The sequence below is a fragment of the Emydura macquarii genome, unplaced genomic scaffold, assembly GCF_026122565.2.
Source record: "Emydura macquarii macquarii isolate MOO-44397 ecotype Brisbane River unplaced genomic scaffold, CSIRO-AGI_Emac_v2 contig_1348, whole genome shotgun sequence".
Taxonomy (NCBI): Eukaryota; Metazoa; Chordata; order Testudines; family Chelidae; genus Emydura; species Emydura macquarii.
In genome coordinates, this window is record NW_027131485.1 from 13465173 (window position 1) to 13490723 (window position 25551).

General features: G+C 44.5%; 1 protein-coding gene across 3 annotated transcripts in view; it reads left to right on the forward strand.

Moving 5' to 3' along the window:
• Positions 1 to 25551, forward strand: part of LOC137155169 (syntaxin-binding protein 4-like) — a 119689-nt gene that overhangs the window by 78993 nt on the left and 15145 nt on the right. For all 3 annotated transcript variants that reach the window (XM_067551259.1, XM_067551260.1, XM_067551258.1), the window contains exons 6-13: positions 4744 to 4829; positions 5883 to 6009; positions 10494 to 10635; positions 10853 to 10959; positions 11430 to 11583; positions 15051 to 15123; positions 19745 to 19842; positions 24895 to 24991. In XM_067551259.1, coding sequence (XP_067407360.1) covers positions 4744 to 4829; positions 5883 to 6009; positions 10494 to 10635; positions 10853 to 10959; positions 11430 to 11583; positions 15051 to 15123; positions 19745 to 19842; positions 24895 to 24991 — 884 coding nt within the window. The remainder of the gene's footprint in view (positions 1 to 4743; positions 4830 to 5882; positions 6010 to 10493; positions 10636 to 10852; positions 10960 to 11429; positions 11584 to 15050; positions 15124 to 19744; positions 19843 to 24894; positions 24992 to 25551) is intronic.

Below are 25551 nucleotides of genomic sequence, written 5' to 3' on the forward strand. Positions count from 1 at the left end.
CAGGCTTGGTTTCTGCAGAGCCCTGGCCAGATAAACCTGTGAATGCGAGTTAAAGAAAGGAGGATGAACTGAAAAACTCTGTGGTTGGTTTGGACTTTTGGGTGCTGTTTTTAACTGTTACCAGCCTGAGAAGAGCTGGAGACCGCATGCATTCTTAGAGGGGCCCAGACAAAGGGAAGTAGAGGCAGGATGCCACAGAGGTAACCTCAGCCACAAGGGGGAGCCCAGGAGGCAGTAAAAGGTCACCTGCTATTTGTCTCAAAGAAGGGCAGGAACAGAAGTGACATCCAGGAATTGATACAATTGTGTTAACAGCCCCACACTGTAAAATTCCAGGAGTAGGGACCATGTCTGTTTTCTTTGTGTGGGCTGAGCACCTAGCATGAAGGGTCCCTGATTTTACTTGAGGTGTCTGAGCATTCCCACAATATAAAACATTATTATTAATAATATCGTCTAGGTCACATGCTATTGTTTCTGCTTCCTGACTGGATGGCTGAAAAATTTTAAAACTGGTGAAAAATGAACTTGAGAATAGCTAGAAACTCCCTTCTTTACAAATGAAATTCTCATGACTCCAGGTGCTAGGGTTCTCAGAATAACACTAAATGTTACAGGACACACAGTAAAATCACAACAATTGGCAACATGGGGTAGCTGAAAATCAATGTATGCACTGATTGCTGCTTTAAGCACATATCAGACTTTCAGTGCTCTGAATGTCTAGTTCCTGTTGTGTCCATAGGCTTTATTTATAGAGACAAGTTAGGGTTTTATTTGGTGTCCCGATCTCTTTTTTTCCCATCTGTGTAATAGAGGGTGAAGTTTCCAGTCACTGTGCTCTCACGTAATCTTTGATGTAGGATTCACCCGTTCTTCTCCCCAGAGCACAAGGGCATCGCAAAAAGGTATTACGAGATAAAACAATATTCTGCAGAAAGATTGACCCCCTGCTGCTTAATCTGTAGTAAAATCAGCCTGCAGCTGGCTGCTGCTGTGCATCTCCACTGAGCTGACTCCACTCCATGGGTCTATACAAGTTTCAGAGCTCTGTGACAAATAAACTTCTGTTACCCTTGATTTCAGTATCCTTCCTCAGTGAAAAATAGTGGGGGTGGGAATAAGGGGGGATGGATTGGACTGGGGGCATGTTGTTAAGGGGAAGTCCCTCTATTTCAGCCCTGTATCAGTTAAATAAGGCTGGACATTTAAGTTCCACAGGAACCTGATCAGCTTATGTATTTTCATACTAGAGCTGGTCAAATAGTAAATAAAATTAAAATAATAAATAGTTTAAAAAATGGAAAATATAGATAAAAGTCCCATGATTTCAGGGATTTTTCGTAAAGACCTGACCATTTTCTCACAGTTGCAACAATGTTCCCCGAATCTAATGGGGAATTGCACTGAGCCAGCCTTATAGGGAATGCTCCTGGCTTGGCCAATTCCAAATAGCTGGCAATAGTTGGGTACAAGGTCACTGAGACCTGGCAGGGTACCTCCTCAGCTTACCAAACACTCCCTGCCATGCTCACCTAATAGACAAAACCAGCTCCTCAGATCACCCTTTGTTCAAGGGATTCCCGGCCTCCCCTCCCATGGGTCTCTGGTCATCCTGCTTCTTGCAGCTTTCTGGTTTCAGCCAGCTCCCTTCTCAGAGCCGGCTCTGCTCCCCTTCTGGAACCCCGGCCTGACAGCTGCTCCCTGAGCACCTGGCCCCTTGTTCCAGGGACCCACTACTGAACTGAGCTCCAGTCCTCTGTGGTTCCTCTCCCAAGACATAGTCTGCCCTCTGACAAGCCTTTTTAGCCCCAGGGGTAGCCCTGCCTCCTTTAATTGGGTCAGTTGGCCCATGGCTCTGACACAAGCGAGCTGGGCCTGCTGTACCCACAGGAGCAGCTCTCCTGTGACACCGCATTACTGCTGAGGTTGAGAGAGTTCAGAATGGGAGGGTTTTAAATGCAACAAACCAATCAGAGGAAACCCATGCTCTAGCTGCACTAGGCGGTGGGGTCGGGCATGTGATGGGAGAGCCAAAGGGTACGTCTACACAGCAAACCATGGTCTGATTGGAGCACAGGGAGACGTATCCAGGCTAGCTGAAACTTAGCTAGTGTGGGGACGAGCAGTGAAGATGTGGTGATATGGGCTTCAATGAGAGCTAGCTGCCCCAGTACAAGCCTGCTGGGGACCTGGGTACATACCGGGGCTGCTAGTCTGTGCAGTGAAGGAGAGAGCTAAAGGAGGAGTGTAGTGTTCCGCCCAGAAAAAGGAAGACAGTGAAAGGAAGGCTCATAGAGTCAGCTGCAGCCTGGCTTTCGTCACGGCGTAACTCAGCAGTGATATGGGATTATGAGTGAGTGACAGAACGATGGAGGGTTTTACTGGAAATGATATTAAAGTGAGATTTGTGGCAATATAGTTGATGGAAACTGATGCTCGCTCTAGCTGCTGTGTTGTAAAGAGCACAGCCTGAGAAACTGCTGTTCTCTCTTCACCTGCCATGTATCTTTCCTATCAGCCTGCCTTGACCCCTGCACTTGTCACCTCCGTGGGGGTGGCCTTGTGGAGCGCCTTGCCTTCCATGGGTTGGTATCTCAGTTCCCTGGCCAGTACTTACCAGGAGTATAGCCCGAGCTTCCAATTGCTCCATAACACCTGCTCTAGACAATGACTGGTGCCATTGATGGACTCAAAAGGGACTAGCCTGTGGTCCTTCTTGGGCAGCACTGTGGTGCCGCTAATGTGAGAGTGGGGAGTCAAATGCCAACTTACTTGATGGCAAGTATCCATGCCTGTCACACCTCAGCAGCAACGTAAATGCCAGATGATCACCAACAAACTCCTGTCTGAGCTGTGCAGGCTGATGGGATATCATAGTTGGAGAAAGGGGCAAGGAAAGGAGAATAACGGGGGCTCGCTCCCTTCTTTTCACCATTGTCTGCATTTATTTTCTTTAGAGGTGGGTACAAATCACAAGGTTGGATCCCCATCTGAACTGAAACTCCTCTAATGATTGGAGATATTTGAGTCCACTGTTTGGTCTAGGTCACCTCTGATTTTCTTACGTCTCCCATGCCTCACTTAACCCTATCCCCCTCCCCACCGTCTCTAATCCTGCCATTTAAAAACGGTCTCAATCTTAGTGCCATTTGTGGAATAGATTCTGGTTTCCCTCCCTGTTGCATTGGCCTTTTTGGCTAGTGAGCAAAGAGAGTAGCTTTAGGCAGCAAAATAGGGTGCGGGAGCAGACCAATAGCAGCAACTGCAATAGGAGAATTTTAAAAATAATGAATATTTTCTGATGCTTGATGAATGATAGGGCATTTTGGACTTGCAAGTTATCCCTTTAAGGCAGGAAGGAAAGGGGTGTTTCTGGTCCTGCTTTTAGGCCATGGGGCTTTGTAGGGAAGCACACAATCAATTGGTCAGCAGACAGCCATCTAGAATAAGGTGAGGTGAATGGCACCTCGCTGTTTTGGGGAGCAGCCTGCTTTGTTTCTCTCTGCTTTGGATTATCGTGCTGAATTCTAAGAAATAAAGTAGTTACTCTTGATAGAAATTTGCAGTTTATCTTGTTTATTACACTTCTCTGTTTGTATGCCATGAGCATAGCAAATAGGATTCACAATGTTTCTGACCATGAGCAGATAAAAAACTAGGGGCCTGAAGCTGAATGGAAGACCCTGACTCCATAGCATTTTGGCCTTTGACATTCTAATGCCCTGTCTACAATCCCTAAGTGTTACACATTGTCTGTATCATGCTCAGAACTTGTTCTCTTAATTTAAATTGTTGGCTTTAAGCTTTCTCCTCTCCTTGTATAAATTTACAGCAGGGTAGTTGGGGGGATGGTTTTAAAACATGTAATATAGCCACAATTCTGAAGATGATAATTTCAAAACCTGAGCTGGCGTATTTAATGGTTATTTGCATTTCTTTGATTATTATGAAAAGATCCACAAAGGTCCATTGTGTATTTTAAAAAACTTAGTTTTGCTTAGTTACAGATCCCCCTAATAGTCCATGTTCAACTTGTACGTCAACTTAGGCTCATGGCTGGAGATGAAGTTATCCTGGGCTAATCCACAAGAGGAATTCTGATCCATTGCCTAAAGCCAGGACTGAGTGTCAGGACTCTTGGGTTCTATCCTTATTCCTCACAATGGAAAAATGACTTAACTACTCTGTATTTCAATTTACCAGTCTGTGTTACTGGAAGAGTAATACCTGAGAGGAATGTCAGGAAGCTTAATTAACATTCATGAAGTGCTTGGAGCCTGTGAGATGAAAAGGGACATAGAAGTGTGGCACAGATGGGCCATAATTCAGCTGCAGATGCCAAGCAGAGAATTCCCCTGGTGTAGGGAATTCACTGCTAATGCATTTGCTCTGCAGCGGGCTTCTTCCTCCAACTGCCCAACACACATAGTGGGGCATGCAGAAGTTCTGTTTTGCCACAAGAATTTTTCTACTGGTGTGAGGTGGATTATGGACTCTAAATCAATGGCACAAGCTTGAGGTGCTTGGAAACAGCTCTGATTTACATTGGGACTGCCCGTGAGAATCAAGGAGCTGTATCTGGCTCCCTAATGCCTTGTCCTGCACCAAGCAGCGCTCCAGCGCAGGCAGGAATTAAGCCCACAAACTGGTTAGTATGTAATAAACGTTATAGGCATTGTTTGCATTATAAATCCATGCAGAATTGTACTGAGACTGAATCTGCTGCACCTTGTCTTTCAGGAGAGAGTTCTCTGAGCTGCTGGAAAAGTTTGGATCTCATAGCAACACAGAATCGGCACGGAGTTCTCCTGTTCTTCATGGCGGCAGTGAGTATTGACCCTCTGGGAGCTGAATACTTAACTGCATCTTGGCTGCAGAGGGACACAGTGCAGAAAATGTCAACCCAATTGTGGATACTGAAAAAGAGAGCAATTAAAAAAAAAAAAAAAAGAGAGAGAGAGACCCAACTTCTTTGTGCTGAAACAAGGGAGGATTAGTTGGTCTCTAACACTTCTCCAGCTCCCTCAACTCCACCTTCATTGTGCAACAGCTCAGGAAAATACTATGCTAGTAACTTATAATAATGTCTAGCTCTTCTAAAGCAATTTTCAACAGCAGACCTCAAAGTGTTTTAGAAAGGGGTGAGTATCACTGTCCCCATTTTACACATGGTGAAACTGAGGCAAGAGCCGTGAAGTAGCTTGTTCAATCCAGTGATCAGCACAAGTCGGTGGCAGAGGTAGGACTAGAACCCAGGTCTCCTGGCTACTAGTTTGGTAGTGTGCTCACTGGATTACCACCACGCTGCTTCTCTTTAGAAAGAAGCACGTGACACTGTGGGTATGTCTGTACTGATGGCGGCAAAGTTGCCGCAGCCAGATCGATCTTTCTGGATCGACTGAGCGGTCAGTGTAGACCTGCTCAATCAGTCAGGAAGTCGACACAGTAAATCCACCCCCTCAAGTGGCGTAGCACTGCGTTAATGGGAACACAGTTCCCGTCGGTGCAGTGCAGTGAAGACGCCGTGCAGAAGGGAAGCGCAGCAGTTGACGGGAGTTATGCAAGCTACTCTGCATAGTTTGCGTAACTCCTGTTGACTGCCGCCGAATCTCCAGGTAAGTGTAGACCAGGGCTGTAATGCTGTGGTATTTGTTGTTAATTACCACAGTCACAGGTTGGAATTTGTGATGAGAAGGTCAAACTTGGTTACCTAGTTTAGAAATTTACTGCTATCATTAACTTCAATGGTAGGTGTTTCGACCTCCAGGTAAGGAACCGTGAAAGCTGATTTAATTCTTGACTGTGGAACAGGGCCAGCTCTGTAGGAGTATGGGGGATATGCTTTCATTATCTGGGCTGACTTTTATTTTGTCCTGAAGGTAGATATTTGGAAAGTACGTCCTCGGGGTCTTCGTCACGTTCGCAGAGTCCTCTGCTGCTGAGCCCAGCAAATTCCCATGGCCCACTCATCGGAAACTCGGCACATTCCCCACACTCAAGCTCGCAGTATGTACCATATTATGCAACACTAGGGCTCCTTAGAGATTTTTAAACAAAACTTCCTTTCATCAAAAAATTCTCATTTGTTGACAGCAAAACTATTTGCACAACCAACAGATCTCACAAGCTGGGAAAATGTTGGGAAACTTTGAAATTTGTTGAAATGTTTTGTTTGGATATTTTCTAAATGAAAAGTTCTGTTTTCTAGTTCAAAATGACTTTCCGTTGTGAAATTTAAGTAACTTAGATTTAAAAAGTTTTTTTTAAAAGAAAAAAAGGTAGAAATCGAAATGAAGCATTTTGAAATTCTTGAAATTACATGTTTCAATTGACCCAAACCAAAAACTTTTTGGTACTTTGATTTATGATTTTTTTTTTAGATTTTTTGGCTTTGTGTCCCAATTTTTGGATGGTAAATTTCAAACTCTCAAAAATATTGATGGGATGGGAAAACCAGCTCTATGCAACACAGGCATCAACTCCTAAAGTCTACAGGCTGTCTGTGTGTTTCTAGAACATTATTTGTATTGCAATAGTGCTTATAGATACTCAGAGAGTCCCATTGCATTAGGCCAGTGGTTCTCAACCCATTTACCATTGTGGGCCGCAGCTCTCTATGTGTTATGTGGGCTGCATCCACACAATATATATGCTACCTGTATGGCCCTGAAGATGTCACATGGGCTGCAGCTGTGTGCTGATTGGGCTGTGGGTTGAGAACCACTACATTAGGCACTATGACCAAAAAAGTGTCAAAGGTGTCTATGCAGTGTAGTTGTAGCCAGGTGGCTCCCACGATATTAGAGAGACAAGATGGGTGAGGTAATTTTTTTTTTATTGGACTAACCTCTGTTGATGAACGAGACAAGCTTTTGAGCCACACAGACCTGAAGAAGAGCTCTGGGTGGCTTGAAAGCGTCTCTCTCTCACCAGCAGAAGTTGTTCCAATAAAAGATAGTACCTCACCCACCTTGTGTCTCAAAGGTATCTAGTGATTTTGGGTACACCACTTGAGACACCTAAAAGACTCTGATTTTCATAAAGTGCAGAACTGCCCTTTAAAAATCAGGCCTTTTTAAGAGGTCTCAGCTTGGGCTTCTCAAAATTGAAGAATCCCAAATCAATGTGTATATCTCCCTCTTTCTCATTAAAACTATCCTCTAATGTCCAGTGCTTGTCTACACTTGGAACGTTCCAATGGCACAGCTGCACCACTGCAGTCCTTTGGTGTAGATGCTACCTAGCTAGATGGGAAGGGTTTTCCCATTGGCATTGGTAACCCACCTCCCTGAGAGGCAGTAGCTAGGTTGATGGAAGAATTCTTCTGTCGACATGGCATTGTCTATACAGGGATTTAGGACAGTTTAACTACACTGCTCAGGGGTGTGGATTTTTCATACCACTGACCAACGTCGTTAAACCGACTTAATTTTCTAGTGCTGACCAGGACCCAGAGTTGTCTTTGGATACATTTACTGTATCTCCTCATGTGTTGGAGGATGGTTAAGCAGTCACTCAGTGTCTTTCAGACTGGGCCACTATGTGTTTTTTATATTATTCTTATTAATCACTTACATTATGGTAGCACCTAGGAACCCCAGTTATGGACCAGGACCCCATTGTGCTAGGAGCTATACAAACAGTGAGCACAGCCACCACCCCCAAGAACTCAGTCTACTGTGCTAGAGGCAACCATCCCTTTAAAGGGCAGGGAGAGCCCCAGGTTTACAGACATTTGAGAGGCCAACATGGTGCATCTTTTACAATCATGCCCTTGATGGAGACTTCCTGCAAGGCCACTGCTGTTTTCAAACTGCAGAGCATGGCCTTGTGATTCATTGCCCCATCCCCTCGTGCAGTCATTTCCACCAGTGCAAAGTCGATGGCAATGCTAGCCTTCTGACCTGGCAGCACTTCACACCCACTCTGCACCTGGGTGAGGGGTAGGAAATGGGTGCACATGGGGCTAGGTTATGGAGAACCAGGCCTTTTGTTTCTACGGAGTGTGGCACCTTCATGGTGTGCCTGTATGTTTTAGGTTCAAGCTTCCTATTTTGTAAAGTACAAAAGCCAGGATCCGCTGTGTGCAGAGAGCACTCTGCTGCCGGCTGCTGGTGGCTCCTCCAATAGGAGGGACTGGCACTGTTATGGTTTGCATTAACATTGGTACTGAGAGTGTGGCATCTCAGACCTGTAGAGCTCACTTCTTTTCTTCCTTGCACTAGTGTAAATCAGGGGTAATTCCTCTGAAGTCAATAGAGTGGCCACTCAGAGGGAGAACCAATCCCTTACTTCAGACACAGTAAATCCACTTAGCAGGTGAATTCCACAAATATCAGCCAAATATCAGCTCTTTTTTAGGGATTTCAGAGGACAAAGATTTGGCACAAAAGGCTTTAAGTGGCTTGCATAAATGGACTCATGCTTGGAGACACCCTTACAGAGGAGAGAACTGCTCATCTGTTTGGGAGCAATCCAGACCTCCCCACTCCACAATTAACCCTGTTTACTGCACAGCACAGACAGGAGATGACCTGGCTGGGTACCCATGTACATATGTGGTGGACGTGTCCAGTACAACAGTATCCAGTTACAAATAAAGCAAAAGTTCTGCTTGTCTCCACCTTGGGGATATAAAAAGGGGCAGATAGGCATTAAATAGCCAGCTTCTAGAAGCAATACCAGCATTCAGACATCTTGAAATCGCAGATCTTGGAGACTGAGTATGTGTGCAACTATGGTCTAATCTAGACGCTTACAAAATAGTGACTCGTACTCTGTACAGGTTCTTACCCTACACTCATCACTGTGGTATCTGAACACTTTCCAGTAGTTCCAGATGTTAGTCCAATGTGACTGACATCTGCTATGTGTGGTTTGTCTTCTTTACCTCTCCCTAGATAAACCAACTGCTATGCTTTTTTTTTTTTTTTTAACCACTACATTCTATCTTATTTCCTGAAAAGATTTATTTTAAAAGTTTTCTTTGTTGTAACAATATGGCTGTGTCTACACTGACGGCAGCAAAGTCGCCACTGTCAGATTGACTTCTCTGGATCGACTGAGCGGTCAGTGAAGACCTGCTCAGTCGATCCAGAAATCAAGAAATCAACGTATTAAGACCATCTTCTAAAGTGGGGTAGCGCTGCTTCGACGGGAACATGGTTCCTGTCGGCACAGTGCAGTGAAGACGGCGCGCAGAACAGAAGCAGAGAAGTTGACGGGAGTTATGCAAGTTTTCTGCGTAGCTTGCGTAACTCCGGTTGACTGCCGCCGAATCTCCGAGGTAAGTATAGACAAGCCCTATGACATGCATGCTCTATGCAATGTATGACAGTCACGACTTTAAAGAGATGGGGCCGTTTAGAAATATGGAGAAGTTCTCTTGTGATAATTGCATAATTCTGCAGATCACATAGCTCAAAATACAACATGATGATTATCAGGAAATTAAAAGATTAATTAAAGTGACAAATTGCTTACTGGTACTGGTTATTATATGGATGCAGTTAGAAGATTTTATCTTGGAAGAGAGAAATAACCAGTTAACTCCTTTATTTACTAAGGAGGACTGGCCTTACCAAGTGGTTGATGCCCATTATTGTTCTGCCAGTAATGGCAGCCTTTGTCACCCATTTGCCTGCTGCTCCAGCACCTCCATGCTTTGTCCCATGCTGCCCCGCAGGCATGGGGAAAACTCCCAGCAACATTTATCGATGTACTCATCTTATCCCCTTCTAAATCTCTCCTTCAAACCTGCCTCTGCTGTGATGCCTACAAATCATTCCCACCTGGCATTGGTTAGGCAAGTAACTGGCTATGACTTCTGCTTTTCAGCTGAACTCTGCTTTGTTACCCTACCCTCCCAACCCACTGCCACCCCACTGATCTGTTTCATCCTCCAGTTACGAGCTGCCTAACACAAAGATTGTAAGCTGTTTGGGGTAGGGGCTCTCTTCTTTGTTACTTTGTCTGTACAACGCTGATCACAGTGGGCCCTGATCCTCATGTAGGCTTCTTAAGTACTACCATAATGCCAAATAAACAGCAAAAATAATAGTAATAATATTTATCCCCAGATAAAAGTAGCATATACCCCCTTGCACCTATAAGCACATGAATCTTTACCCGTTTCTAGTCCTAAACTCAAATCAAACACATTCTTGAGGTTCACAAAGGTTTTGATAAGTGTTTACTTCACTCCCATTTTCAGAGAGAGAATCGTAGGACTGGAAGGGACCTTGTGAGGTCATCTAGTCCAGTTCCCTGCGCTTAGGCAGGACCATGCATGAAGAAGGCAGAGGGAGAAGAGGTTAGGGAAGGATAGGGAAATTGCAGAACTCAGGAACAAAACCAAATGCAGAACTTTTCATTCAGCACTGGTGGTGGCTTGCTAGAACACTGCTGTGTAATTACAGAGGTACTCGATGGCTCTATAGAATAAAACAGACAACTGTTGTGTCTTCTGCTAACACCTCTGTTCCTTGCAGCTACGCCCTTGAATCAGGGATTCAGAGCATCTCCATAGCAAAATCCTCTGGGTTGGGGTTGACGATTAGTGGCGGATCTAACAGACCAGAGGGTCCCATGATTTATGTTCAAGAGCTTACGCCAGACGGGGACTGTTACAGAGTAAGTCAACAACCTGTGAAAAAGGAGTCTTTCCTGAAAGCTCCAGCTGTTCTGAAGGAGCTCTTATTGGGATGGATGGACAATATAGGGTGGGGGGTAATCAGGATGCGTATTGCAGAAGAATACTTTGAGCAATGTGTCACTTTTTTTTTTTTTTAATGCACTAATCCTTGTGGATAAAGCTCGATATGACACAAGTGTCTCCCTCGTTGTTTAGGATGGGCGACTCCGGCCTGGTGATCAGCTGATCGCCATCAACAAAGACTCTTTAGTGGGCAGCACATATGAAGAAGCCAGAAAAATACTTGCAAAAACCAAATTCAGGTAGGCATTGCACCAGTAGCCCAAGGGAATAATTTCCTTGGGTACAAAAAGCATTTCCCAGTTATTGTCAGTAAAGGCCAGATCTTGTGATGCTGCTGAGTGTTAGGTAGGAGGCCTGCACATTGTTCTAAGCTTCATATGCAAGGAGAAACTCCCATATTGGAGACTTGCACGCTCAGGAGGTCTTGCATGCATGGAGCTTCTTGCATCATAATCAGGAATGGGAGGAGACCTTCCCAACCTGTCGGTCTTTGTGTTGCAATGAGCATGTTGCATCATGTAGACCTTCCGAAAGTTCTGCAACAGAACTTGGGCTCTCATAAAAGACCTGTCTGAGGAAGATAGCTCCAATATTGTTTCATGTTCCACAGGCGATCAATGAGCTTAGCTCAGAGGAAAGACCACAGGGCCATTACCACGAAAGTTCTGAAACTTAAGCGTGTATTTTTTAAAAACTTGGTTATTTTCAGACACGAGGGAAACACAGAAGTGGCCTTTATTCCTGGAAGGGGACGGTTACATCCTGGACTCTCGGTTCAGAGCACCATCCACTCGTCACCTCCTAAGGCCATGGGGAATGGTCTTAGCTCCTGCAGGTTGAAAGTCCATGTGCGGTCACCCGAGGTATGTTGAATTTCAGTATAAGACCACAGAGGCCAGCCCCATGATTTCCATTTCTGATCGGATTACTGTTTTTAGGGACTCCGTGATAATCTTTCTAGAATAGCTGTTTGGAAAGGCAGCAGCGTGGACTTGTATGGCTCTGTTTGCTCTCGTAGGGAGTTGGATATTTTAACTCTGAGATATTGTTTCCTCTGGTTTGGGATAGGAGGAATCAGTCAATTAAGTGATGTGTTTGAAGGTCACTCAGATGTGTTTTCATCTCCAGAGTTCTGGTTCAAACCTCTTTTCAGAAGTCACAAGTGAAAAAAGCATTTGATGATAGTAACTCAGTTGTATTGCCCATATTCAACAGCCAGCAAATTCAGCACTATCAGTATTCTTTCCTCATGAGGCCCAGAACTATACTGTGTTTCCAGAAGCCAGAGGTGATGGGAGATTTAGTTATGCAGCTCCCACCAAAATCAATGAGTCATGTGGCTCGATCCTCTAGTTGACTTTGCAAATCTCACCTAGAGTCCATGCATTTATCACTTGTCTCCTAGATTAATGAAATGCTCATTGTGACCTTCCATCCAACTCTTTTTGCAAATGGCACCCTACAGAAAAGACTGGTTGGAGGCTCCTTTCATACAATCAAGTGTGAACCACATGGCACTTTATTTCTGACCCTAAATTAGCATGCAAATTCAAGTCCTCTGTGCATACTGTGCTGGATGCACACATGCAACTCAGGATTGGCCCACACACTTCTAGATACTGTCATCCACAGCACGTGTGCGTGTGTAATGTGATGCCCCGGGTGGAGTGAACTCTGTGATTTCTGGATCTAAAAGTATGAGATTCTACTGCCGGTGCTGAAAGCACCAGCTCCAAGGACTGTAGCAGGTTCATAAGCCGATACATGGTCAAGCCACTAGAGGGGGACAGAGAGCCATGCTGTATAAACATGGATTGCACTTTCTGCATTGACATGGTGTCTTCTTTGCGTCAGCTGGTAGAGCAGCCTGGGTGCACCCAGAGGAGCAGTCCTGCATTGTCCTGAAGCAAGGTGTAGCCTAATTCCTCCTCTGCACCAGAGAACACGGGGAGAGACTAAGCCTCCCTGCAGCTCAATCCCTACCCACGTGTTCCCTTGGGAGTGTGTGGCTCTGTGGAATGTGGCATGCCTCACTCCGAGCTCTGCTTCGAAGGCACAGTTCAGCATTACTCTGGGAGTTCATGCCAAGTTCCTCAAGAAGTGCCACATCAATCATATTTGTGATTTCATTTGAGTGCGCTGGTTCTTTTAGTGTGTGCTTGGAACAGCGAGGGATATTGCAGGACTCAAATGCACTGACTGGCCTCAGGAATAGGGACTCTGCAGTCTGGGATAACTGTGCTGCAGCCTAATTAATCAATACATCAATCCATTAGTCTCTTATACCGTAGTGGTCAGGAAAGTTTCTGTCTCCTGAGGGCTTATTGCACCAGGAATATTATCATCAGTATCACTAGAATGAGAGACCCTAGAAGCACACGAGAAACAATTATAATTTATCACAAGTCTCTTTTTATTAACAAATACATTAAGCGGATAAACCATCCCACAAATGCCAAAATATGATCGCAGGGAGAGAAAAAATACAAAATGCTTAGCCCTGGGACTGGCATCACTCATCTCCTGGTGGGGCCCCCAAGTGTCAGACACTATCTTTCCCCCTTTCCCCCCCAGCACACAGGCTGGGCAGCACCTTTTATCCTGAGTTACGCTTACAGTCATGAAGTGTCATGCATATGCTAAGGGTGCCAAACCCCTTTTTCCTTTTCCATACTTCCATGCGCCACTAATTGAGGGGGGTGCCCCATTTTTCAAAAGCTCCCTCATTCGTTCCTTTTTAACTCATTAACCTTTACATTAAATCATTACCATAGCAACTTGTGGTCAAGTTAAAATTTCTCAAGCTGTTACTATCGGTCATCTTGTGATCGTAGCAGATACATTGCGGCATATTTTTTGAACCATCAGCAATTCATACAGATTTTGCTGTAATCTTGCAGTTTATGGATACATGGTCATTGCTCAGTGAGCTAGTCATGTGTGGCTAAGCTGACTATTTTACAGGCCTGTTGGCCCTGTGTTATAACATTAATTCTTATATTTCACCTCTGCATCCTAAATATACTTGATATCTTTTATTCTTGGCTACAGTGTGGTGGTGTTGAGCCCATCACTTGCTTTTTTTGCTTGTGATTGCTGAAAACAGACTTGAACCAAGGACTCTGGAGATGAAAACACTTCTCAGATACCTTGCACGGTACCTGTCTGCATTATCCTTGGGTTCAGTCAATAGCTTCCAGTCCCATGCTCTCGGGAATATTGTAACCTCACCACATGGGCCTGTCTCAAGCATTTCCTTTTGCCTCTCTCATCTTAATGCCTCCTGCTGAAGCCGTTTGCTTTTGGAATTCCCTCTACTGTTTGTGGAGCATCTGTGTGCACTTATTAAACTCATCTGTGTCAAAGAAATGTCGTCTTATAGTAAGAAACGTCTTCACTGCACATTCCACTCCTCTCTCCCCAAAGGGTTGCCAAATAAAAGAACCATTGCTTCTGTGATGGGAAGGAAACAAGGGAAGGCTGCTCCCCCCACCCTGCTGCCTAAATATGTAGCATGGCAGGTTACAATGAGGGCTAGCTCCAGTGTTATAGAAGGGGCTTGTAAACTGTCTTCACTGCGCATGACCCTTGATGTGCATGGGGCATGGTTCCATTGCCAATATCTTGGGTGTAACCTCCTAGCTTTGGTTGTGTTGTATTTCAGCAGTTCTCAGCCTTTTCCATACCACAGCCCTCTGCCCCTGCTCACCTGGGACCCAGCTGGGATCCCTCTCCCATTTAGTATTATGATTGCGATCCTCTGGCCTCAGGTTGAGAGATCCTGCTGCATTCGATCCCGGCATGCCTGGTGGATAGCTCTGCTTTCTGTCCATTGAGTAAAACTAGAGGTGCGTTTGAGGTGATCCAAAACTCCCTCAGAATTCATGGATGTCTTGGATATGTAGGGTTTGAAATAAACCCCTGTAGATAAAACACACTGGGCCATCTTTGGTGTGATTCCACTGCTCTCAGTAAAGTTACTTCAGTTTAGCCAACTGTCTACAATCATCCGAGATTCTTAGATCGCACAGGAATGAACATGGGAGTTAGGTACCTTAAACCCTTTGAGAATCTGGGCCCCTGGAACTGTCATTGAGACAACCCCCTTTTACTCCAAACCTGGACTCCTGTTTGGGCCATCATTATTGTTCATTCTCTCTCGCTAGTGCAATAGGTACACATGGTGCTTTCACGTAAGAGATGGTTCAACCTGATTTCTTAGAGAGCAGCTGGGATGGTTCCTTACTGAGCTCCTCCCTCTACTTTTGCTTTACACTGGCAGACTGGGCTCAGCATTTTTTTCTCTGTGCTATTTTGTCTTGTTTTTTAGACCAGACAAGAAAATCTCTTTCCTGTGCCTTCTCCATCACCGGACATTTGCCCCCCAGAGCTCACGATATCTGGTAAGAGGCATGCTTTACTTGCTTTCTGATCTATTTGTGTAGGTAGTGAAGGTATCTAGTCCACAGCTCCTCAGTATCAGAGGTAATGAAATGAAGCTTTAAGTACCTGCAGGTGGAGTTTCACAGTGTAATGATAGGGCCCAGTTCATTAGGATTGATTAAAGGTAGCCGTGCAGTTAATTTAGGGCTCTTTTCAGTAGGCATCAGATACACCCATGTGAGTTTGTCTATGGGAGCAGAAGTCTTTGCAGGGGTGACTGGGAGTCTCAAGGGATTAGCAATGGACTACAGAGCCTTTCAGCTGTAAGTCACTGATTCCGTATCACATTGGTAGTGATGGAACATCACTGCTATTATCCAAAGACGGTGTGAAATATCGTTTTGGTATCCGACGAGTGGCCAGGTATCCTTACTGCAATCAGCACTAACTGGAGCCTTGAGGGTGGCCCTTGGAAACGGAATTGCTATTAAAAACAAATAGATAAATCAGTGTTGCTGATAGAGCACAGGAGGGCCCAAACAGAAACATGATTCCATGATCATTGAGCCAAATTAGCTGCCTCCAACTATCCATGAAATGGTTTGTACATGTGGGATAGAATAATGGCTCACGGGGTTCGTAAGTCTCTGTCATTGTCTCAGCACCCGAGGCTCACAATGTACAGAGATGCGAATCTTTCAAGTTCTATTTTCCCCTGTGCTCAGAGGACACCACATACTTCCTGCTTTCACGTGAATTTTTTTATGCTTTGATTTGAACGGAAGACTCCCTCCTTGCAGGTTACTCTTCAGGTTGATGCACCCTGAGCTTGAGACGTAATACTCCAAGATAAGAGTTGGTCAGAAACATTTCCAATTTTGAAAAATTTCAGGGGAAAAGAATTTTGCATGTCTGCACCATGCACACAACAAACACATTTTTGTGCACGCATGCACATTTCTTATGTTTTGACTGGCTCCGCTTAAGATCCCACTTTGTGTAGTTCTGTATCCCAAAATGGCTCTGTTTACTGGCACAATGAACACTTTAGGGCAATTTTTCAAGCAAGCATAAAAATCAGGATACTCATCTTAAGCACCCAAATGACCCCAGACATGCATGCAAGTTGGGGTTTGCAAACGTGCATGTGCCCATTCCAGTCAGTGTGATGTCTGCATGCTTGTTTCAGATGCATGTGAAAATGCACGTGCTCTATTTTCTCCAGCAGAGATTGTGCATTAGTAGAAGATGTAGAAATTTTGGAGGAAGAAGAACTGAGCCTTCTGGTTGATCCTGAGGAATTTGTGGCTTAAATAATATGTTCCCAGCTCAATAAACTGTTTCTCCTTTAGGCATTTTGGGCCCATAGAATATACTCTATCTGGGATGTTTGCATTTGATAAATAAGAAAAAGCAGAGGAAAATGAATAATACCTATAGGAGCACATCTGATCTGCTGGGCTCTTGGTTCTGCTCTAGGGTGACTAGATAACAAATGTGAAAAATTGGGACAGAGGATGGTGGGGTAATAAGAAAAAGCCCTAAATATCGGGACTGTCCCTGTAAAATCAGGACATCTGGTCACCCTATTCAGCTCCCCCAAGGAGTAAATGTTTTATCTGCCATGCTGCCTGTCCTTGTCCATTTGTACGTCTGCACAATAGAGTTAATGTTGTTAGACTACTCTGCAATACACAAAGCTATTTTGAGACAAACGCATTCATATGGAGTAATGTTCCTTGGGAACTGAGGTCCTAATTACCATGATACCAAATTGATGCTATAGCGAAATAGTCTTAATCAGTATAAGTGTCTCTCTTCTCCTGACGTTTGGGCAGTTCATAGAAAAGAATCACTGCCCTCAGTGATGTGTTGGTAGGTAAAGTCACACTGGGATGAATTCTGGTCTGCACAATTCCTGTTGGAGACTGTGGAAACTGCAGAGATGCACACAATTCAGTGACCCAGTACATAATCTTTAGCATGATCCCATATGCTTTATTCTAACACTGTAGGTGCATCCTCTACAGGAATAAAGGTGGGGTGTTTACCCCATGTTAACTAACACATGGTAACTAATGTGTGTGTGGGCAAGGCAGTTTGTACAGGTTAGCAGGTTGAAGGGGAGGCTAGTTTATCAACCAACTAATGTGTGAAAGCTGCACTTGCCTTATCCATACGAGGCTTTCATTGTTGCCACACTTTAGTTACCATCTGGTAAAACCCCACCTTTCTCCTAGTGCAGACAGATTCTTTCCCACTCCCCAGCTGCATTCTGCATTGGCGCTCAAGAAGAGATCCCTTGATTGAAACGAGAGAGCTGCTTACTCTCTGTTAAAGGGCCCTGCACTCTGGAATATGTTTCCCCACACTGATGAGGCCCCCGGGCCTGCTTTGTTAGCCCTCGGTACACGCTGTCAAGTACAGATTTTCTCCTGAAGGTGAAGATCTGAAGAAGGAATGGACTAAGGCCAGCCGATGAGGGGCAATTGTTAGCTAGTCTATGTACACCGGAGACCTGAGAAGCAGTGTAGTCTGGTGGCTAGGATATTCGGCTGAAACTCAGGTAACCTGGGTTCTATTCCCAGCTCTGCTAATGATCTGCTGTGAGATCCTCTGCCAGTCACTTCTCTTTGGTGCCTTTGTTTCCCCTCCCATCTTTTGTCTGTTTAGACCATACGCTCTTTGGGACTCTTTTTCTGTACAACGACTCACATGCTGGGGCCCTGATCTCAGTCGGGCTGCTGGGTGGTACCATGGTACAAATAGTAACCATGTAGCCTGAGATTCCTCTCAGGCAGTTCATTACATGTCTGCTTTTATATCAGGTGTTCTAAGCACTGCGAAGGGCACAGAGTTCTGAACTGGTCCCATTACAAATTGGACTAAACAAATAGTTATGGGGAAAGAGGAGTTTAGTCTGAAATCTGAAGGAGTCACGGGGACCTATTAATTGTTCACTGGTACCTGGTGGCCTTTAGGGTCTCCTGGAATATCTGTGTCGAGATTTTCTGAACAAAGCCACATGGAGCTAATCCCGATTAGCAAGGAGTTCAAGGGGAATTGATCTGCCCTTGAACCTGCACAGCAGGGGGTTGGATGACCAATGCAGTGAACCCGTTTATTACCTCAGGCCCTGCTTCCCAGCTGCTGGCATTACCGAGACAGATGAATATCAGGATTAGGAGGATTATGCTTGTGACAGCACCTCTGCTGCTTTTTCCCACGTTTCCATAACATTTTATTCTCTTCACCTCAGAGCCACACTGAATGGCATTTTTCACAAGTGCCTGAGTGATTTAGGAGCATGTGTCCCACTGATTTTTTTCAACAGGACTTTTGCTCCTAAATCGCTCATGTGCTTTGGAAAATCCCACCCATTGATTCAAAACAGCAGGAGATTTCTTTAAGGTGATCTGGGATATCAGGTTCTTAGTTAACCTGTGCCCCAGTTCCCGGGAAGTTCAAAGATGAAAGAAAATGGCCTTTGGACCCTCTTTTATGGGCATGATCCAGAATTTTGACACTGACTGGTGTGAGCAGGATCAGGTTTTATAAGCCCCTTTTGTTATCAGATTCAAAGAGCATCATTAGCTGGGTCTTAAAAGCAGCAACGGCATTACACGTTTTTAGAGTCCATCTGGACATCCCTCTAAATGAGCAGCAGTTTCTGCAACCCTCTTCTGAAGGTGTCTGTTGGGAACTGCAGGAATTAACTGAATTGTAATATGCGGGATTTTCCTAAGAACAGCTCCCTTGAAAAGTCAACAGGACTTGTGCTCCTGAGTCATTTTGGCATTTTTGAAAATGCCACCTGCAATGAAGAGCAGACTGTCAGCTGCTGGGTCTCTCTCTCCATCCCTCAATCATTTTCTCTAACAGAGAGATTCTGCCATTTCCCTTCTTACAATACAGTGTCTTGTTGTCACGCAAGCACCCTGTAGCCTTCCACATTTACGTGCATGTGGCTCACCTTAAACGCACATCCTGAATATACAAGGCAACCTGCCCAGCCTAAGTGAAAGGGTGCTGCTTTTCATATCAGCACAGCATGGAGAAATTCTGTGATACGTTTTCTTGTGGTGTTTTTAACCTGTGAATTCTCTCTCTAATGGGAGTTGTAAACACTTCTCTGAGACCAGACTCAACTTAGCATTTACATAAAACATGTACACAAGCATTAATTTTAATCTGGTTATAACTCCTGGGCTAAGGACCCAGATGCGGATTTTTATAGAATTTCACTTGTTGGGTTTTGATTTTGTAAAACCAAAGCATAAATTGGGGTGGACAGGAACCAGGTTGAATTTTATCCAAAATCACTGAAGTTCAGGATCCCAGGCTTTGTATATAAACTTCTAGCCAAGATTTTCAGAAGTGACTTGTAATTTTAGTTGCCTCCATTTGTGATGCCCAAATGGAGACTTTAAAGCATCCTGATTTTCAGAAAGTGCTGAGTTACCCATCCTCTGAAAATCTTGGTCTCTGATTTTAGCCCATCTGTACTTGCAACGTATTTCATGCAGCGACAAAGCCCTGAGCTTAGTTTGGGATGCTCCTTGTCGATGTGTCCTCCTTCCCCCCCTCTCCCTCCTGGCTGGGTCCATGCTCTTCCACTAATGATTGCTTAATGTTATTTAGGTCCTGCTTCACCTTCTAGTCAGAGAGCAGCTTCGGGCAGCAAATCAAAAGTAGCGCTGGATCCCCATATTCGACTCAAGGATGGGAAACTAGAACTGGTAAGTTGAAATTCTTGCCTTGAAACTGAGATTTTGTGCTCAATAAAATGGTAGAGGCTCCCAGACTGCATCTGATTACATGGTACTGTTGGCTCCTCCTCTCCTTTCCAGTTGCTGAATCATTTTAAAATAAGCTAAAACTACATATGCACTTTCCTCATATTGTTTTTCGATGAAGGAAATTGCTGGAAGAAGGATCAGGTGATGGGAAATGAGAGAGGAAGTGGGGCCAGGTGGTGGTAGATGGGAGGGAAAGTCGGGTTGGGTATTAAAATGTGGTCCAGGCTATGAAAGCTTTGAGAACCCCATTAATATTAAGCTACTGTGGCAGTCCCAGGTCAAGCAAGATCAGGGATTGAAACAGGTGCTCTGTAGCTTAGAAAGGGCATTACTCATGGGTCTCTGCCTCAGGGATTATTGTGTTCGCCACAGTCTCATTCAGAATTCCCTGTTAATAGAGCAGCATCAGTGTCCTGCTTGGAGATGGCCGCTTTTCTGCGGGGATAGAGAGATGCCTTTGGAGATAATTGGCCAAAAGATGTTGAAGGCAGGAGGAAAACATAAACACAAAATAGAACAGCAAAAGAGAGAACACTTTCTGTGTCTTCAGATCTTATGGGCAGCAAATCAGGATGCAGGGGCAGACTCAGACCTGCTCTGAATGCTAGAGGTGGTTGAAATTTTTCAAAGAAAAAGTTTATCATTCAAAAATAGCCTTTTTTGATGTTTTTAGAAATATTTCAGCTTTTTAACAAAATCAGAAATGAAAAAATGAAAAAATTAAAATTAAAAACTTGGAACCCAAAATGGAAAAAAATTCTGATTAGTTTATTTTTTTGCAGCCTTGGTTTTTCGTTTTTTTCATCTGGCTCTGATGAGGAGGACAATTGTCTTCTATTGTCTTAGTGAGAATGTCATCTTGTTATGCACGTCTCAGTTGGGGCCATTGTCTTTGCCATAATATTGTTGGGTTAAAATTACCTCCCAGATAAATGACTGGATAAAACTGTATTCCATTTTTGTCCTTTGTTTGTACAGCACCTTGCAGAGTGGAGCCTTGGTGCAGGACTAGGGATCCTAGGTGCTACCATATACAAATAATAATAATGGCTGAGCTCCAAATCCCAGTGGTAAATGGTTTGATACAGACTTCATTACACTTGCGAATATAGAGTGTTTTATTGTATGGGTGAATGTGGTATCCCACAGGGCCAATAGGCAATAGATTATTCTGTGGGCTGCAGCCACAACCCATTAGTAACTGGCATTGGCAATAGTGTAAAGCACTCTAAAGAAGCCATGAGGCATAACTACCTAAAAATATTGCTGATCATTTTATTGCATGCAAAAAGCTAGTAAGCTGCCTTGCTATGTTTGTATAGCAAAGCGAAAGGTAATTATTTGCACCACCACAGAGCTCTTGACCATTGCCTTAGTGATCCATGCTGGGGGGGATGGAGGGATCTCCCCTATTGCTGGATCGCCAGATGTGTGAGTGGGTACCTCTTGAAGATGGGATGGGGGATTTTGGCACTCACCTCTAGTGGTGGCTAGGGTGCCTTTCATGGGAGTGCTGCATTTAGAAGTGGAGGTGGTGGTGCATGAAGCAGATTCACCAGATTCTCACGAGTGAGTGCCATGCCAGGTAGTGTGGGTACATCAAATTGCTGGGTGAGCAGCTGACTGATTGAACAAAAAAGTCTGTGCTCTTACAGACTTCCTCAAGGAGCCCGCCAACCAGAGTCTCTGGTGTAGTTTGCAGGGAACGAGGGGAGGTACTGCACTACTAAATATGGAGTCCTGAACCCAGGGAAACGGAACTCACAGGTGGAAAATGGGAGGAGTGTAACCCAGCAGCTACACCAGTCATATTAACATGAGTTGACTTTCATCTTCCTGTTGTCTTGATATGACTTGTCCATGGAATCAGGAGCACCCTGCTCTTTGGTGCATGAGTGTCCATCTCAGCCTGATCCATAGAGGCTATGACGCTACAGTTCCCACTAAGAGCTTACTCCTGTAACTTGAGCTGAGGGGGCTCATGTTTTTAGCTTTGGAGGGCACCCGGTGAATCCATGGTGATAACCAAGGTGATGGTCCGTAAGCAAGCACTTTTGGCAGCTGCAGGGCAGGTGAAGGATCAGGACTGGGAGGGCTAAGTGAGAGGATCTCAATCTTGGAGAATGATCCATGTGATGGAAAAGTTGGAGAGTGATTGATTGCAGTGGGGCTTTGTCCAAACCAGGGCATTGCCTTATTTATTTAGTTTTGTAATTTTCTGTCTTTGCTCAAGCCATCTAGAGGCATTTGGTGGAAAAAAAATTTTATAGGTTTTTTTAGCTGTTAAACTTTGGCAATATGCCATTTATTTTAAATGTGGAGGTATATTCTCAAATCAATGCACTCGACTGTACCTTGTATCTATGCACTGAGATCAGACGGAAACACACCTTGAGCTATGAACTAGGTTTCTCAGCTTGAATCTTTCCCAGTTCTGTTGCACAAACATTATGTTGAGGTTCATGATGACTGTCAGTGAAAGGCATTGGGGTCAGTGTGTCACTTGCTTGCAGGAGAGATTAAGAAACCACAAACCTAGTCTGAGAGAATCTTGATGCCTGCCTGTTTGCATAGAATAAATCTATAGCACTGGGTCATGTGACCTAATCCGCACACACGTCATCTCTTGGTGGATTTAGTCTGCTCTATCAGATCCCCTTTTATTCTAACCCAGAACCTGACCTGGGCAGATAGCCCTATTAATAGATGTGTGAGTCATGGTTCAGGTAATGGGGGATGCAGACACGGTGCTCAAAACATTGATTACATTATTAGGATCACAGGGCTCATCCAGTACAATTAGGTTCAAGTCCTAATCTGATTAATGAGATAAAGGGATAATAGGCTTCTACCAAACTCTATGAACAGGACTCCTGAAAAAATGACACCGTTGCACCAGATCTGTTTGTCTGTGGTCAAGAAGTATGCACGTCATTCCTCCAAAATTCTGCAATGCAGAGGATGCCAGACCTGAACCAGGGAAGACACAGCATGGCTGCATCACTTTGATTAGAACCTAACAGGCAGTTGCAGTCTCCTGGCTTGGCTTTATACCTTTCAAATTGTCCAAAGAGCCCCTAAAATCTCCCATGTTCTCCTATAGTAAGGTTATTGTTGTCACGAGTATATCTATATAGAGCTTTTGAATCAGAAGGACTCCCAAAGTGCTTTACTATCTATGGGTCCAATCCCGCTCTCATTGAAGTCAAGCACTTTTTGCCATGGTGGCCTGAATTCTCAGAGTGTAATTCTCATTACACTCCCCTACCCCCATTTCATGGCCCCTTTATACTGCTAGTTTGATGTAAGTGGGCCTTAGTGTAAGGATATATCTACACTTAAATTGCTACAGCGGCACTGCTGTAGCACTTCAGTGTAGACGGGAGGGGTTCATCTGTCGGACTAGGCAATCCACCTCTCCGAGAGGTGGTAACTAAGTCTATAGAAGAATTCTTCCATCAACCTAGCTCTGTCTGCATCGGGGATTAGGTTGGCATAGCAACATCTCTCCGGAGTGTGGATTTGTCACACCCGGGAGAGATGTAGATATGCCAGTGTAAGTTCCCAGTGTAGACCAGCCCTGAATCAGGCCCAATATAACAATGTGTCAAATTGTGCGGGATGTGCTGAGGAGCTAAAGGATGTTGTTTGTGGGTTTTTTCCTTTTTTTCTTAGCTAAAGTGTTTTGATTAACAAAACATTCAAGTTCTCTTCAAAGAATGGGGACTGGGTCATACTGGTGACCAAATGGTGAGGCCTAATTAACCTTGGGTTCCTTATTTTCAACCATTTTATATCAAATGTGCATGCCCCGTCCCACTCATTGATACTGTATTTTCTTGCAATGTGATGGATATAGTATAGAAATATACCACACACCCCAAGGATATCTCCTCACACAGGCTTTTGGATAGATTCAGCAGCTGTCACGAATATCTGATTATACTATTCCTTCTGGAGCTGATACAGCTTCCTGGGCAAAACATAGTTTGCTGCCGGCCTCATGGTAGATGAAGCAGTGCTTTTTCAGTTTGGAATCCCTGGAAAATCAGTAACATAGCATGTGGGCGGAAAGATTTCTGCTAGAAATGCATCATTCTTCTCAGTTAGAATTCAAGATTGCATTTTCTCATTGGTCTCTACTTATTCTGGCTTTAAAATAAAGTTGCCTTGTGTATAAAGAGCTTAGCACACTTTGCCTTGCACTTTAAAAGCTGTGCTTATGAATGACCTATTTCCCCCAAGAGAAGACTCTCCAAGGTTGTGGGCCAAGCTGGAGAAAATCTGGAATTTCCCACATGTTTACGGGAAGGAATGGTGTCTAGTGGTTAGAGAAGGGGACAATACATAGTCTCTGTCCTTCAGTCCTGTCATCTATAAAAGAGGAATAATATGGATTTAGTTTCCTCTGTGCAGCTGCTGTGAGGTTGGATTAATTAATGTTTGTGTCTTCTACATGGCCTGGGACTAAAGAAACAATAAATAATAATAATGTAGCTCTTTGGCTGAAAGGCAGGTGCTGTGGAAGCATAAAGCATTATTACAATGCCTCCGGGACTGCAGAAAAAAACAGCGAGACTTGTATTGTTTGCAGCCTCATTCTGGGGAGTGAGCGTGTGAGAGCAAATGGGAACCAGAAAGGAAGCTGAACTCTCAGTAGCACAGTCTCTGCTGGTGTCAATTGCCCATTGGTTTCAATGGTGCAATGACAGTTGACACCAGCTGAGGATCTGTCCCACACTCTGTAGAAAACGCTTGCAGGAAGAAATCAGGACTGATAGCCGGGAGAGGCAATGTGGGACCAAATCTGGGAGAGGGGAGATGACATGGAGACCTAGTTCAGACCTGCTCCACGAAAAGGCATGTCTGTGACCTGAATAATGATGAACTCGATGATAAATCCAGCTCAAACTGCCCCCCTCCCCCAACTCCTTCCAGAAGACTGGCATTCCTACGGGGGTTATTCTGTGGACTTGTGGTTTCTGTTTAAAGGTGCTGCAATATTTGGGTCTGGATGTGACCGAGGAGAAGAAGAGGCAATTACGGCAGAGTCTGATCACAGATTCGCAGGGAACAGTGGCCTACAGAGGTGAGCAGGGTGTTCTTATGTGCAGTATGAGACAGGGAGCATTTCATCCTGGATATAACTCCATTGACAGCCTTGGGATGTGAGACATGCCACCTGTGAGGGACAGCTAGAATAAAGAAATAGACTCAACAAATCCTGCATCTTGGCAGAGGGTTAGACTAGATGACTTGCAGTCCCTTATAACCCACAATTCTATGCCAGATGCAATTAATTCAATAGCAAGTCATGGAAGGAAAAAGGCCTCTGGTGGTCCACATGTAAAATGGGAGTAACAGAGAGAGTGCGCAGGCCCATTCTCCTCAGCCTGCTTGAGCCAACAATGGCAGAAGGAAACTGCAAAACCAGACTGACAAACCTGCTTTACGTGGGCTGGCAGGAAATTGGTGCCCCTTAAGGTTTGGTCATGTAACTCCTCTTTCTCTGCTCTGACATTCGGCATTGCTTCCAAGTGTCTCTGAAAATGCTAGTTTATTTGGTTTATTTAAAAATCCTAAGCAATGCTTTCTAGAAAATTGGAATAGAGGTCTCTAAACCATGGCTAACAAAAGTATACTGCATAC